Source organism: Henckelia pumila, chromosome 1 (genome assembly GCF_033568475.1).
Source record: "Henckelia pumila isolate YLH828 chromosome 1, ASM3356847v2, whole genome shotgun sequence".
Taxonomy (NCBI): domain Eukaryota; kingdom Viridiplantae; phylum Streptophyta; class Magnoliopsida; order Lamiales; family Gesneriaceae; genus Henckelia; species Henckelia pumila.
Window position 1 is genome coordinate 101,373,866 of NC_133120.1, and position 15,853 is coordinate 101,389,718.

General features: G+C 31.7%; 2 protein-coding genes across 2 annotated transcripts; both read left to right on the forward strand.

Moving 5' to 3' along the window:
• The first annotated feature begins 5,251 nt into the window (after positions 1–5,251).
• On the forward strand, positions 5,252–6,898 carry LOC140870810 (protein MAINTENANCE OF MERISTEMS-like). The gene has a single exon (XM_073273213.1). It carries the CDS (start codon positions 5,252–5,254, stop codon positions 6,896–6,898), a length of 1,647 nt encoding a protein of 548 aa, XP_073129314.1.
• A 3,956-nt stretch (positions 6,899–10,854) lies between these two features.
• On the forward strand, positions 10,855–12,569 carry LOC140870822 (serine/threonine-protein phosphatase 7 long form homolog). Its single transcript, XM_073273223.1, has one exon. The coding sequence runs from the start codon at positions 10,893–10,895 to the stop codon at positions 12,567–12,569; it is 1,677 nt and encodes a 558-aa protein (XP_073129324.1). The 5' UTR covers positions 10,855–10,892.
• The last annotated feature ends 3,284 nt before the right edge of the window (positions 12,570–15,853 follow it).

A 15,853-nucleotide genomic window follows, 5' to 3' on the forward strand; every position in this document is an offset into this window, starting at 1 on the left:
AAATCCAATTTAATAAATCCACGATTACCTATCTAGTTCCCAAGTTTAAGTATCTCAAAAGTCATGCTACTGCTGCGCACTCTTATAAATAAAATATTTTATCCTTCCCAAATCTATTTATTTAAATTTTGTGCCTTGAACGTCAAACTCAATCAGATTACTTGGTAACACCAACCATGCGAATCCTTAAGTCTCATCAAAGATTATCCAATTCTTTATCAAACTAACTCCACGATTATTCTTATTCTCAAATATTCAAGAACCTAATACAAAACATACTTATCATCAATTTATACCTCATATAATTAAGAATACAAACTTAAAACAACAACCATCAAACTATAACCTTATGGTACAAGTGTCAACTCCAAGAAAATCATGACTTTTTCGTCAAAGGAAAAACCTTAATAGTTAAATGAATGACAATATGATATATGTGAACCCAACTAGCATAATTTGACCCATGCGGACTAAATTCCCAAAAATATATACTAGCCTCTAAAAGTAACATTTTAAATTCACCAAAGAAGAAAGACGGCGCCAATTGATATACCTCAATAAAGTAAACCCCTTGGATGAGCTAAAGAAACTCCTCCAAATAAAGGATGAACTGATGCTGACCTAAAACCACTAACAAGAGTGTTAAAGGGGGCCGGAAGGTGTTCCGGCGTATTTCCTCCGACGCTCAAGTCAGATGCTAGGATAGCGAAAATATAGAGAGTGGTGTGTGTATACGAGTGAAAAATTAGGATCCAAATAATGAAAATGAACCTGGTATTTATAGGAGGGAGCTCCGTATTCCATGCTTACCTTCCTTATCAAGAACTCAATAAATTGAATCCCTTGGATGAGCTGAAGAAACTCCTCCAAATAAAGGATGAATTGATGCTGACCTGAAACCACTAACAAGAGTGTTAAAGGGGGCCGGAAGGTGTTCCGGCGTATCCCCTCCGACGCTCAAGTCAGATGCTAGGATAGCGAAAATATAGAGAGTGGTGTGTGTATACGAGTGAAAAATTAGGATCCAAATAATGAAAATGAACCTGATATTTATAGGAGGGAGCTCCGTATTCCATGCTTACCTTCCTTATCAAGAACCCGAGAATCCTGGGATCGCGATCCCGAAAATCTAGGCTGAGATCTTGCCCGAATCTTGTCTGACAAAGGAAATAATAATACGATTGATCGGAGCTGAACTACCACCCGTAAGACTCTATATATTACTTTCCCTAGAGATACATAGGGATAAGTGAGCTATTGCTGAATCTCTGAACTTACCTTAGACCACTGATCCTAACATTTTAGCTAGCTTATTAAGGTTGTTCAACCCCTCTACTTAGCTAACTCCCTACTGATATCGGAGCGGAGATGAACTGCTGAGCTCCCGAGCTCCCGAGCTAAACTCCCGACCCGAACTGGAAGTGATGATGAAAGAGCTTGGCCGAGCTCCCGAGCTGAGCTCCCGACCCGAGCTGAAAGTGATGGTGGAGGAGCTTGGCCGAGCTCCCGAGCTCCCGAGCTTAGCTCCCGACCCGAGCTGGAAGTGATGGTGGAGGAGCTTGGCCGAGCTCCCGAGCTCCCGAGATGAGCTCCTGATCCAGTTCTGGTTGATTAGGGATGTTCCTTTTACCTTAGGGTCATCTGTGAGTTGAGGTGATTTCCTCCTCCGGGTATCAACATTCAATAGAGTTTTATAAAGCTGAATATTTTATGTTTTGGATTATTTTGAGTGCATCGTGACAAAAAACTAATTAGAAAATGATTTGTTCAAAAAAATCAAATCAAGTGTAAAAAAATAAAAATAAAATACTCAAATTAAAGATAATTATTGAATATCGAAAAAAGCTTTACCAAAAGTCATTTATGTTAAGGCCTCTTACTTCATTAATATTAGTTTCCTCAGCACATGTGATACGTGTATTATATATATATATATATATATATATATATATATATATATTTGAAGGCATATATATTATATATATAATATTATTAAGTGTGAAAATTCTATTTATAAAAAATTCATTTTAGTTAAACTATTTAAAATTACAACAATTTATATTAAAAATATTAAATTTCAAGAATTTAATTGGAGTTGATCAAATATATGATGGTTTATAAAGAATATTAATGGATATATGTGAACATAAAATTTAGGGAAGGTTAAAAGATGACGAATGATTGGGCATATTCATTTTTACAAAAAGAATGAATTCCAACTCATTAATAGAAAATTAAATTTAAGTATTTTTATATTTAATTACTTAAAAATATTATTTGCTTTAATTTTTTTTTGAAGCAGCTTTTTAATTTTTTTTAAATGGAATATCTACCAACATATATGATATTTTATATTTAAATCATATGAATCATTACTGTTTTTTTCCAATTAAAAAATTTGTACATTAAAATAATCATAATTACCAATGAGTCACTAATGATTTCACATATTCAATGTACATATTTGTTACGAAAAATCTATAAATTCGAGTAATTATTCTCATTAAAAATTTCATACATATCAAGTGAATTTGATATTTAAATCAAATTATAAGTTTAAGATTTTTCAGCAAAGATTTACTCATCATTCTAGATTTTATATAATTGTTGATATTATATATAATATTAACAAAAAAAAAATTTAAATTTTGGAACGAAAGTTTTATTTGGATAGAAAAGTTATTTTTTTCAAAAGCAGTTCACCCACACATTAGAAAAATAAAAATTTATAATAAATGTAAAATGTGATTTTACAAAAAATGGTGGAAAAATACATTTTTAGAAGAAAAAAAATATCTGATAGGATCGGTTAGGGTATGTAAAGGGAGTGAATGCACAATTTAAAATATTTTGAGCTACAATTTCTAGGTTCTTGAAATATTGAGCATCAATGAATTAAATCGAGTTTGATTTTCAAACCAATTAAGCGGAAGACACTCAAAATAATTCTTCGTAGAAACATATTAACAGTTTGTAAATCATTTGAAAAATCAAGTTGAAATGGTGACAACCGTTTGGTTGAAGCATTTTATCAAACACTTTGTATGCAACATTTTGGTCTATGAAAAAAAACATAAAATGTTTCAACAATGCATCTTAAAAGCAGTAATAAAAGTAAAGTAAATGTGATAAATAGATAGAAACGAATTTTTTTATGGGTGTTCGGAGTTCAATCTCCTACGTCACCCCTTCTTTCTCCTTGGAAAGATCCACTAAATCAATTATCAAGACTTTGTAGTTCCAACAGTGATATTTTGTTATTATATCATGAGATTTTAATATTATATCATAATATTTTGCATTCAATGTATCATTAGATTTGATAAATTAAATTTTTGTATGTTGCAAAAATTGTTGTATAAATTTCATTATACATATGCCGTGAATTCAAATGTAGAATTTGTGTGTATGTTTGATTTCGTTTTGACTGGGGTTGCCATAGCCCATAGGGCCAAATTATTAATTTGTCTAACTACTTATTTGATTGATTTATATTTTGATTTATTTTTAGTTATTAACTGATGTTCGTTTAAATTTATTGCATTTACTCTGACCAATTATCTGCACGTGTTAAATTGATCATCGACCGAACGGAAATAGATTAAATATAGGATCGAAATAACGCTTGTCGCTTTACCAAAAAAAACAAAAATTATAGCTGCTGGTAATGGTATAACTCAAATCTTTTAAATCGCACAACAGTATAAGCGACATGGTTCAAACGTTCTACCCAACAAGGACAATTATTGCAGTCCAACAATCTTCCTCTCAATAATTGCACTTCTTGCAATCAATGAGAATCGAACTTTATGATCTTGGCTCTGATACCAATTGTTGGACCGAAGGCTTGCCGCTTTATCAAAAGCTATAGCTGGTGGTAATGATACAACTCAAATCTTTTAAACATCTAGGCAGCTCAAACACCATAATTTGATCACTCTACCCAGCATGGACAATTATTGCACTCCAACAAAAAACAATTGAAAATAGTGTAGTGTTTGGTTTCGGTGTGCGCAGTCATTTGTTTGAAATTTGATTTCTTCGTTAGCTGCCTCCAATTAATTTATTTGAAAATTTGCCTTTTGAATTAGTTCATTTTAATTAATGTCAATCATCACTATATTGATTTAACTTAGATTAAATTAAATAATTTATATCTTAGTAGTTAGATAATAATCCCTATGAAAACGACTAGTAATTTTTTTAAAGCCACTCGAACCAATATACAAATTTGCTTTGGAATGGAAATTTATTTCAGAATTAAAGTTCTTACCCATTCAAGTATGCAAATGGTAACAAGAAAATGTATGTTAAAGTTTTTTAATCAGGATCTCGGGTAAAAGGTGTCATATAGCCACTGTGACCAAATTAATGCAAATGTATGTTAAAGTTTTTTAATCAGGATCTCGGGTAAAAGGTGTCATATAGCCACTGTGACCAAATTAATGCATTCATTTTAGGAAAGTCATATTTAAAATTGATAATAAATCCGGAACGTTTTCGCTTTCCACTTAGCTATTCTGCAAAAAAATAAATAAATAAATAAATAAATAATTAAAAAAAAATAAGAGGGGAGAGGAAACTTTACTCTTTCAACATAAAAACATTAAAACTTCCATTTATATTATATTGAAAAATAATTTTAATAAAAAATTGTTTTACATTGTGAGTTTGTATATAAGTGAAGTTTCAAGTTCCATTAGTGAAATATAATAGGAAAAAAAATTTATGACTCTGAAGGATTAATTTTGTAAAACGGATCTCATATTGGGTTATTCATACAAAAAAATATTATTTTTTAAACAAAAACTTCTATGAGACAGTCTCAATGGTCATTTTATTAAAACGAGTCTCTTATATGTTTTATCCATTAAAAAGTATTACATTTTATGCAAAAAAAAATATTATTTATTATTATAAATATGAGTAGGGTTGAAACGTCTCACGGATAAGACCGTATCACAAAAATGTTACTCTACTTTTTAATATCAAAATTATTACTTTTTAATTGTAAATATATATAAATAAATTGACTCGTCTCAAGACCATCACAAGAGATCTATTCATTCAATATAATAAACGCAGATGGGCTGGTGTGTCAACAGTAGAGCATTTGCCAACCCAAATCCTACAAGGATTTCACCAATTAATCCTCTATAAAACTCTCCTCATATTCATTCTCTCCATTGCAAAATTTTCACATTCAATTATATTCCATCGCCTTTTCTTAAAGAAAATTTTGTATTCAACAATGGCGGGTGCATCATCGAGCTCTTCATTGCAAGCAAACTTGATGGTGGAAGAGAGAAAGGAGTTGATGATTCCACCGACGAGGGGAGGCCATTCTTTTATTAGAACTGCCTATTTTCTCCGGCCAACAGCGGACTCCATCGATGGCCCTGGATATACTCCTCTGACTCTCGACTCTGATGAAAAGAAATTTAATAAGATGAACCTCCGAGTGGAGGTAGAGTTTCTTGGGTGGAATCATCACCCGCAGAGAAACTGGCAAACATGGATCGAGCAAATGCATGATTTGCACCATTTAACATGGAAAGAATCTGGGATTTATGAAGCGATCATGAGCTCAAAATACAGGATTCATAGAAACCAAGATTTGATTCTCATGTTTGCTGAGAAATGGTGCCCTGAGACGAACACATTCGCTTTCCGATGGGGGGAAGCCACTGTCACCCTGGAGGATGTGATGGTGCTCGGAGGTTTCTCTGTTTTAGGTGCCTCGAATTTGACACCTATCGGGGATGACGATCAAACGAAAAGAATTCAGAAGATTTTGCTTGCAGAGTGGGAGAATATCACTGATACAACTTTAAATATATCATCCCAAAGTGAATGGATTGTTAAATTCATGAACAACGGGAGCAAAATCGAGCACCATGCGTTTCTCGTTTACTGGCTTTCCAAGTTTGTGTTTCCCAAATTTGGGAAAGATGGCATTGGAGAAACGATTATCCCTCTTGCAATCCATCTTTCCAGAGGAACAAAGATCGCGCTAGCACCCGCGGTTCTTGCCAGCATGTACAAAGATTTGAGGTTGCTAAAAGAGGTCCTTGATGGTGTGCAAGATGGTTTCTTAAACGTTAAACTCTCGGCTCCATTTCAACTACTCCAAGCCTGGATCTGGGAAAGATTCCCCACATTAAGTCCAACGCCTAATCCGACTCTTCCGAACCAACCAAAAATGGCTAGATGGGATTCATTACAATTTGATGTACAAAACATATCAACTTGTATAGATTCTGCTGGTGGCATTTTCTTGTGGCGGCCCTATTCAACGTGCGAGCATCACGCGGTGTTAAGCCTGACTCGCAAGGATAAAGCAGAGTGGGTACAAATTACCAAGCCTGATATAAGCCAAGATGTGATGGCATTGGCTCGATGGTGGAGGGTGAGTGAACTTGTAGGGCTTGACGCTGACTACATAGAACAGTATCTGCCTCATCGAGTGGCCATGCAATTCGGTATGGATCAAGATGTACCTGGCCTTGTGCCGCGGGTAAATTGTTCGCCTCAGGCTGCTTGGAGGTATTACACAAGGGCCATTGAAGATGAGAGGTTGTACATACCCGCTCGCCTTTGCGAATCCAACATTACCACCAGATATTCGTTCTGGTGGCGAAAACTAACAGCAGGTGCCGGGAAAAGACCAGCTGCCAAGGATTGTCCTCCTGGTTTTAAACCAAAAAAAAAGAGGCGTCTTGATCTGTCGTCACCAAATTGCAATGTTTCCCAGTCCAAGGAAGATGGAAATGATTCGAGGGGTGCGGTTGGTACTAAACCTTGCTTGCAAGATATAGCCAACTTGGAAGAAAAATTGAAAGATCTCGAGAGAAAAATTGCTATGTATAAAGAAGGGGATTCCTCTTCCAATCAATGAAATATAACTAACATATCAAGTACTTTTGTTGACTAATTAAATGGAAAATTTATATGTGAATCGCCTTAATTTTTATTATCGTGTTGCAATAATTTTATTTCTTGTTAATTAAATGGAAAATTGATACGTACACCTTACTATATTGTATTTCAGAGTTGCAATAATTTTTTTTTCTTTCATAATTTGTGGATGTGGATTAAATGGTATATATATATATATATATATATATATATATGAAAATCGGCTTTGATTTAATTTAATGTCGCAATAGTGGATTGAATGGTAAATATATACGTACGAAAATCGGCGTAGACTCAATAACTTTGTTTCTTTTTACTATTATTGTCTTTTTTTCTTTTTCCAGCGGATGACATTATTGTCTTAGATATATATTTTTAAATAATATATCGGTAGACGCGTTTAATGTTTGTACAATTTTTTAAATTAATTTTATTTATATTTAAATAAAAGTAATATCATAGCTATAAAAATTGTGAAGTGTCAATGTCGAAATTAAAAAATATATATATATATAAAAACAAAAGTATAATTATATATCATACAAGGGCAATTTTGGCAAAAAAATATAGTGTTTTCTTTTGTCTAATAGACAAATTTTTTATATATAGTATAAATATGTATGTAGATAATTTTTTTCAAAAGTAAAATTCATTTTGGTACATGAACTATTGGTAAAATATCAAATTGATACATTAACTATTGAAAATAGTTTAATTGATACATAATCAAATTATAAAGTTAATTTTACCCTTTACCTAAATTATTTTAAAGTTAAATATTTTTGTTAAATTAAAATAAATACAAATTTTATTTTTTAAAATTATTTTATAATAATTATAAGCATAAATTTATATTTATTTAAATTTATATTAAAAAATATTTCAATCATTGTACGAAAATATTATAAATATTAATTAATACAAACATACGTATACACACAATGTATATAACAATTGATAAATATAATAAAAAATAATATATATTAATTAAAAAATATAAATAAGTGAGTTTTTCTCTTCATCTATTTTATAATATTACTATTTATATCAATAAAATTAAAAGATGATATATGTATGTGTGTCTTTTTTCATTTATAATATAAAAATTTTCACAATGAATATTTTTTCGGATACATATATACAATTTTATTTTATAGTATAGTAATTAGTAAATATGAATTTATTTTTACAATTTTAGTTAATAAAATAGTTTAAAATATAAAAATATGTATCTAGTTGAATTTAATAACAATATTGAACTTTAAAAAAATTTAAGTAAATAGCAAAATTGATTTTTGTGTTTGATCATATACCAATTAAACTATTTTCAATAATTCATGTGTTAATCATAGTTGAACATTGCACAATATCCAAATTCAATGATTTGTCATGTCATCTCTCCAACATTAATTATGTTTATACATGTGGTACGCTTGACATGAGGATCTGAGGAACTTTTGGTTGATTCTAATGGGATGATTGGATCCATCAACAATATCTCATTAATTATGCTTATGTGTAAAGATATTGACTATTGGATACATGATTTGGGTAATACCCATAATGTAAGATCTCATTAACCTGGATGGTAGATTTCAACCTACCTTAATAGGATATTGTTAATATGACAAATCATGAGACATTAGATTGATGGTTATGATAAAATCGTTGAGGTAGATTGACTCATACACATATTTGATGTGTATAATAATTGACCGAAACATATGAAATTAAAGTAATGTTGTAATAAAATCCAGGTAATATTGTTAGAGATACAGTGTAGAGATACATTACTCACTTATGATTTCACATATCCAGTGTAGAGATACATTACGAAATATACAGATCCGAGTAATTAATTCTCATTACAAATTTCATACATAAGTGAATTTTAAATTTAAAAATCATATTATGAATTTTAAGACTTTCCAGCACAGATTTACTCATCATTCTAGATTTTTATATTATCACTGATATTTATATATAGTATCAACAAAATCTGTTTCATTTTTTCGTAAGTTTTGAAGCGAAAAGTTTGCACATATTTAAAAAAAAAGATGAAAAATGGTGAAAAATAAAATTTCTGATATACAAATATATATATACGTTTTTTTTATTATTTTGTAATAAAATAAATTATTTTCTATATTATTTTGAAAATTAAATTTAATAAATGGAAACTTAAATGATCGAAGTCTCACAATTTGCCAACCCAAAATGTTCCAAATCCTATACGTAAAGTCGGATGATAATTTTTATTATTTTCAAATTAATTTTTTTCTATACATATCAAACGCATATTTATTTTTAGAAAAATAATGAATTTTTTAACGTAACTCATTTGTTGAAGTGCAATAATTATCTTTTTTTTGTGGAACGATCGAACCATGACGTTTGAGTTGTCGTGTGGTTTGAAAGAGTTGAGTTGCACTATTACCACGAGGCTCAAGCTATAGCTTTTGCTAAAACGGCAAGCGAGTGCAATTATTGGGAAAAATATTGTTGAGGTGCAATAATTATCTCTGTGTGATTGAGCGATCAAACCATGACGCTTAAGCTGCTGTGCGGTTTAAAAGATTTGAGTAAAATTAACTTTAAGTATTGTATATTTAATTACTTCAAAATTTAGTTGTTTTACAACTCGATTAATTAAATTATCTACCAACATAATATTTTATATTGAAATCTTATAAATCCTTATTGTTTTTTCCTGTTAAAAAAGTTGTACATACGAAGCATAATCATACTTATTAATTACCAATGAGTCACTGAAATTTTCAATACATATCCAATATAATATATGTACAAATTTTCCACGAAAATATATAGATTCGAGTAATTAATTCTCATTACAAATTTCATATACATGCATAAAGTGAATTTTAAATTTAAAAATCAAATTATAAATTTTAAGACAATCCAGGACAATTTTCTACTCATCATTCTAGCTAGATTTTCATATTATTACTGATATTTATGTATATTATTAATAAAATCTGTTTATTTTTTTTTGTATAAGTTTTAAAAAGAAAGTTTTGCACACATTATATATAAAAAAAAATAAAAATTGAACGTACTTCTTAAAAAATGGTTCAAAAATTAGTTGTTTTACAACTCGTTTAATCAAATTATCTGCCAATATAATTTTTTGTATTGAAATATTATGAATCATTAATATTTTTCCAATTGAAAAAGTTTTGCAAATGTAAAATAATCATAATTATAAATTACCAATGAGTCACTGATAATTTTGCATACAATTAATGTACATATTTGCCATGAAAATATACAGATTCGAGTAATTAATTCTCATTAGAGATTTCATACATATAAAGTGAATGCGAAATTTAATAATCAAATTATGAATTTTAAAAATTCCAGCACTTATTTACTCATCATTCTAGATTTTTATATTATTACGGATATTTATGTATAGTATTAATAAAATCCGTTTCTTTTTAATTTTTTTTATATATTAGGTTTGAAAATAAAATTTTGCACACATTAGGAAAATAAGTAATAACAAATGTGGAACGTATTTTTTTTTTTAAAAAATGGTTGAAAATTCATTTTCAGAAGAAATATAGATAATATTTAATTATATATGTATGTATGTTATCGGTTTACATTTTAGCTTCTCTTTAAAAAATAAATACATTTTTTAAAACTATTTTTTATATTAAAAAAAACCATGAAAATTCATCTATACTATTTTGAAAATTAAAAATTAACAAATGGTAACAAAAATGAATGGAGTCTCTGACCATTTGCCAACCAAAATCCTACAAGGATTTGGTGAATTAATTAGTTGTGCTTTTTCAATAATCACTCCAAAGAATATTAATGTCACTAATCCTCTATAAATACTCTCCTCGCATTCTCTCTTTTCATTGCAAAACTTTCACTCACATTCAAATCCATATATCATATATATCCTTTTCTTGAAGAAATTTAAAATTTGTGTTGATTCAACAATGGTGGGTGCATCATCTAGCTCTTCTTCGTTGCAGGCAAACTTGATAGTAGAAGAGAGGAACGAGCTGATGATTCCACGGGAGACGGCCGGCCATTCTTTTCGTAGAACCGCCCATTTTCTCCGGCCATCAGCGGCCTCCGTTGATGGCTCCGGCTTTCCTCCTGTCATTCCACCGATGACTCTGGATGATGAAAAATTAAGTCACAAGAACCTCCGTGTAGAGGTGCAGTTTCTTGGGTGGAATCACCCTCAGCAAAACTGGCAAACATGGATCGAGCATATGCATGCTCTGCACCATTTAACATGGAAAGAATCTGGGATTTACGAAGCCATCATGTGCTCAAAATACAAGATTCATAGAAACCAAGATTTGATTTTCAGCTTTTCTGAGAAATGGTGCCCTGAGACGAACACATTCGTGTTCCCTTGGGGCGAATCCACTGTCACCCTGGAGGATGTGATGGCGCTCGGAGGCTTCTCTGTTTTAGGCAACTCAAATTTCACACCTATCGGAGAAGATGAAAAAGAAATGAAAAGAATTCAAAAGATTTTGGTCGATGAGCGAAAGAATATCACCAAAACGACCTTAAAGAGAGCATCCCAAAGTGCATGGGTTGTTAAATTCATGAACAGCGGGAGCGAAATCGAGCACCAGGCGTTTCTCGCTTACTGGCTTTCGAGGTTTGTGTTTCCCAAGTTTGCGAAAGATAGTATCGGAGAAACGATCATCCCTCTGGCCATCCATCTTTCCAGAGGAACAAGGATTGCACTGGCACCCGCAGTTCTTGCAAGCATGTTCAAGGATTTGAGATCCTTGAAAGAGGCCCTCGATGCATCGAGAAAACAGAGCTCTAGTGGTGGTTTTCACAAGGTCAAACTCTCCTCTCCCCTTCAACTTCTCCAGGTTTGGATCTGGGAAAGATTCCCCACGTTGCAGCCAAGGCCGCCCAATCCGACCCAACCCGATGACCCGAAAATGGCTAGATGGAATTTATTACAATTCGATGTCCAAAACATATCGACTCGTATAAATTCCAGTGCTGATGATTTTCTGTGGCGTCCCCATTGGGGATCTAGTCTGGCTCACAAGGATAAAGCAGCCGAATGGGTCCGAACAAAGCCGGATTTAGGCCAAGGAGTGATGGAGTTGGCTCGATGCTGGAGGGTGAGCGAACTTGTGGGGCCGGATGCTGACTACATAGAGCAGTATCTGCCTCATCGAGTGGCAAAGCAATTTGGGATGGATCAAGATGTGCCTGACTTTGTGCCGCGTGTAAATTCTTCGCCTCAGGCTGCTTGGGAGTATTACACGAGGCCCATCGAAGATGAGAAGCTCTACATACCTGGTCGCCTGGATGAGTCCAGTGTCACCACTAGATATATATTCTGGTGGCGAAAACTCGTATCAGGTACCGAAAAAAGGCCTGTGTGCATTGATCATCCTCCTGGATTCGAGCCAAAAAATAAGAGGCCCCGTCATGACTTGGAAACTGAGACGAGGGACAAAGGCAGTGGGGGAAGTGAGTTTGAGGTTGCAGTTAGTCCAAAATCTTTTATGGAGGATATAGCCAACTTGGAAAAGAGATTTATCGATCTTGAGAGAGATATTAATCTCTATAAAGAAGCGTATTCCTCCTCTGATTTGCATGAAGAAGGGGATTCCTCTTCCGAATGATTACTCCTCGCTCCAGTGCAACTTCTTTTGCGACGGTTTTTTTTTTTTAAATTTAGCGACGATTTTTTCAAAACGATAGCAAATTCTATTAACTGCCATTTTCATAAATCATATTGCTATATTTAACTACGGTAATGCTGATATCCGGATGGTATTCCACGCTTGTGTGATTTTTTAGTACTATTCCACGCTTGTGATTTCATTTAATTTATAGATTAACATGTAGTTTGTACTCTTACATATGTTACGTTGGATTTGTATTTAACATTGTTAAATATTGACCTGTTCTAATTGAAAAGTACAGGTTTAGCGACGTGAACACTGTTGCTAATAGCAATGGTTTTTTTTTTTTTTTTTCTTTCAAAGATTGTGTCAATATTTACAATTGTTTTCTCAAAGCCATTGCTGGAGCCGAGCCTGCGACGATGACAATAAGGATGCTTTACAAAAATTGTTGCTAATCGTTATTTGCCATAAAAAATCTGTTGGTTTTGTTTGTTTGGGATGCCTGTATATAAATACGTCCATATTCATTTCAATTATCAGTCTTAGTGTCGCAATATAATTTAGTTTGTTTTACAATTGTAGTCTTTTCTTTTTTCAACAAAATGCTGATGAAGCTAACATGTGAGCTGATCATGGCTCAAAATTGCAAAAATAAATAAATAAACGAATAATAAATAATAAGAAACAGATAATACTAATTTGTAGGGATGGCAACGGACCCGCCCCAGACCCGCCCCGCCCCGCGAACCCGGCGGATCCAATCCAAGTTAGACTCGTTGGACCCGCCATAAATTAAATAATTTTAAATTTATTAAAATAAAAAATAAAAAATTAACAAATTAACAAATATCATTAAATTTAATTTCAAATATAGATTTATAATATTTAAGACAAAAAAAAAAAATTATTCTCACAAGTTTAAATTTATTAACTTGTAATTAATTAATATTTATTAGCTAAAAAACATTATAATGATTTATTTTTATACTAAACATATCATAATAAAATAAATTCATTTCAATCCAATAATATTACACATTCAAATTATGGATAAAATATTAATTATTTAGTATAATAATATAATTATATATTATTAATATTACATATATATTTTATATTTATATATATACATGAATATTTTAAATTTATATAAATATAATACTTTGGCGGGGCGAGTACGAGGCGGGTTTGGCCAAACCCGAGACCCGCCCCGGACCCGTTTGTGGACCCGCTTTGGCGGGTCTAGACCCGCCCGTCGGAGCGGGTTTGATGCGGGGCGGGTTTAGACCCGCCCAATTGTCATCCCTACTAATTTGTGATGGTGATATACATTTACTCTTTTAAAAATCGTTTAAAACAATTTTCGATAGTTAATAAAATAAGTACGTGTTACGAGATAATAATAAAAATTAAAATTAACGATTATTTCAAACCACCAGATATTCATTTGGTCTATATATGTTATGGGATCTAAATTAGTTTTATCATACTGCTTTCAACATTATTTCTCCGGCGCGTAACAACTTCCCTTGTAAGACGGCCAAACGAAACTTGAGTCGACATTAACCTGAAATTGCAAGAAGAGTCTAAGAGATAATTATAATGATTCTATATGATATTGATAAGCGAAAAAGTTCATGATCATCGTTTTGTATTATGAAAAATGATACATGTAAAATGAGAGTTATAAATCGGGTTACAAACTACATTCCCAATTATAAAAGTATCATTTCAATTTATTTATAAAAAAAATTAAAAAGTACATTTAGGATACATATATAATTGCAAATGCACCTTGTAAACTAACTTGTAACCCCATTGGACATTAGAACCATCAAAGTAGGTTAGGTTCAATTCGTTGGGTTGATCCGTTCCGCTAAATATATGGGTTGTGTTGACAATTTTTCAACCTGTTTAATGGTGGGTTGTGAGCCAACTCACCCCAATCTCCCAAATATATATAACTAAAAACTGACAGCTCACACTATCAAATAGACGGATTGAGTAGGGGGCATAATTTGGTTAAAACAAAAAAAAACGGCCGAATCGAAAAATTCGGTTTATTTGGTTTGGTATTTTTTCGGTTTTTCGGCCGGTTTCAATTTTAAAATTTTTGGAAATCGGTTATTCGGTTAGGTTTGCGATTTTATACCTTAAAAAAAAGAACCGACCTTATTTTAATTAAAATAAGATTTTTTTTGAAAATTTGGGTCTACAAATGGGCCTTTATTCTCATTTCTATAATTTATTCCTTACAAGATACGAGCCTATTTAAATTTAAAAAAAATGCAAGATGTACACCTTGTAGTGTACATATTGGCTTACACCAACTTACAATACTCTTAAAATTCCCCTCATTAAATAAAAAATATCCATGATATGAAATAAATATCTCGTTAGTCAAGAAAAGTTTTGTAATTAATAAGGAAATATGTAAACCAGTGTGTACGTATACTAAGGTGTACATCTAGCATTACTCTTAAATTAAATGTGATTTTTATGAAAGTACTCAATAGTCGCTTTATTATTTTAAATCAAATTATATTGTTAATTCTAGTGGAATAATTTATGTTTTATTGTTATTAGTTATCTATTATATATGTATCACATCCATCAAGTGAAATATTATTTTAATTAGTTCTTAAAAAATTACGTTTTGGTTTTTATTTTAGTTATAAATCCATAATTATTTTTAACAATGCGTACTTTTTTTTTGTTTCTAAACTAATATTTTTAGTTGCACAAAATCGATTTAATTTATTACTTAAATCGTATAAAACCGACCAAAAAAATCGGACCGTATCACAAAAAAAAATGGACTGAACCATAATAAAATGGTTCGGTTTCAAACCAGAGATTTTCAAAATCGAAACCGAAAAAATCGAACCAAACCGACCTCGACCCAATCCCGTTTTGACATGAATTGGACATGTTACATGTAACCAGTAGCATAACCTTTATGGTTTTTTGGCATGACCAATATGTAAAAAAATATTAAAAATGGAAAAGAGGTTAAACTACGCAAATCCATGTTGGAATTACCCGAGAATGAAGGAAGAATGGATTGAAAGAAGAGTACTAACAAAGATCGAGAGTTTTTTTAGAGAACAACCATGTATTTCTTTCGATGAACACGTGAGTTTCTATCTATAATTATTGTAAAAAAAATTGAAGAAAACAAGCACAACCCCCTTGCTTACGTGCATGCGTACTGTAATTAAGGTGCATGTCGTCTAAAATTCAGCACACGCAGGAATGTTAACGCTGCTAATATGCGC

What these genes read in the sequence shown, in the direction of transcription:
- LOC140870810 (XM_073273213.1), top strand. Translation starts at nt 5,252, where the DNA reads ATGGCGGGTGCATCATCGAGCTCTTCATTGCAAGCAAACTTGATGGTG.
- LOC140870822 (XM_073273223.1), top strand. Translation starts at nt 10,893, where the DNA reads ATGGTGGGTGCATCATCTAGCTCTTCTTCGTTGCAGGCAAACTTGATA.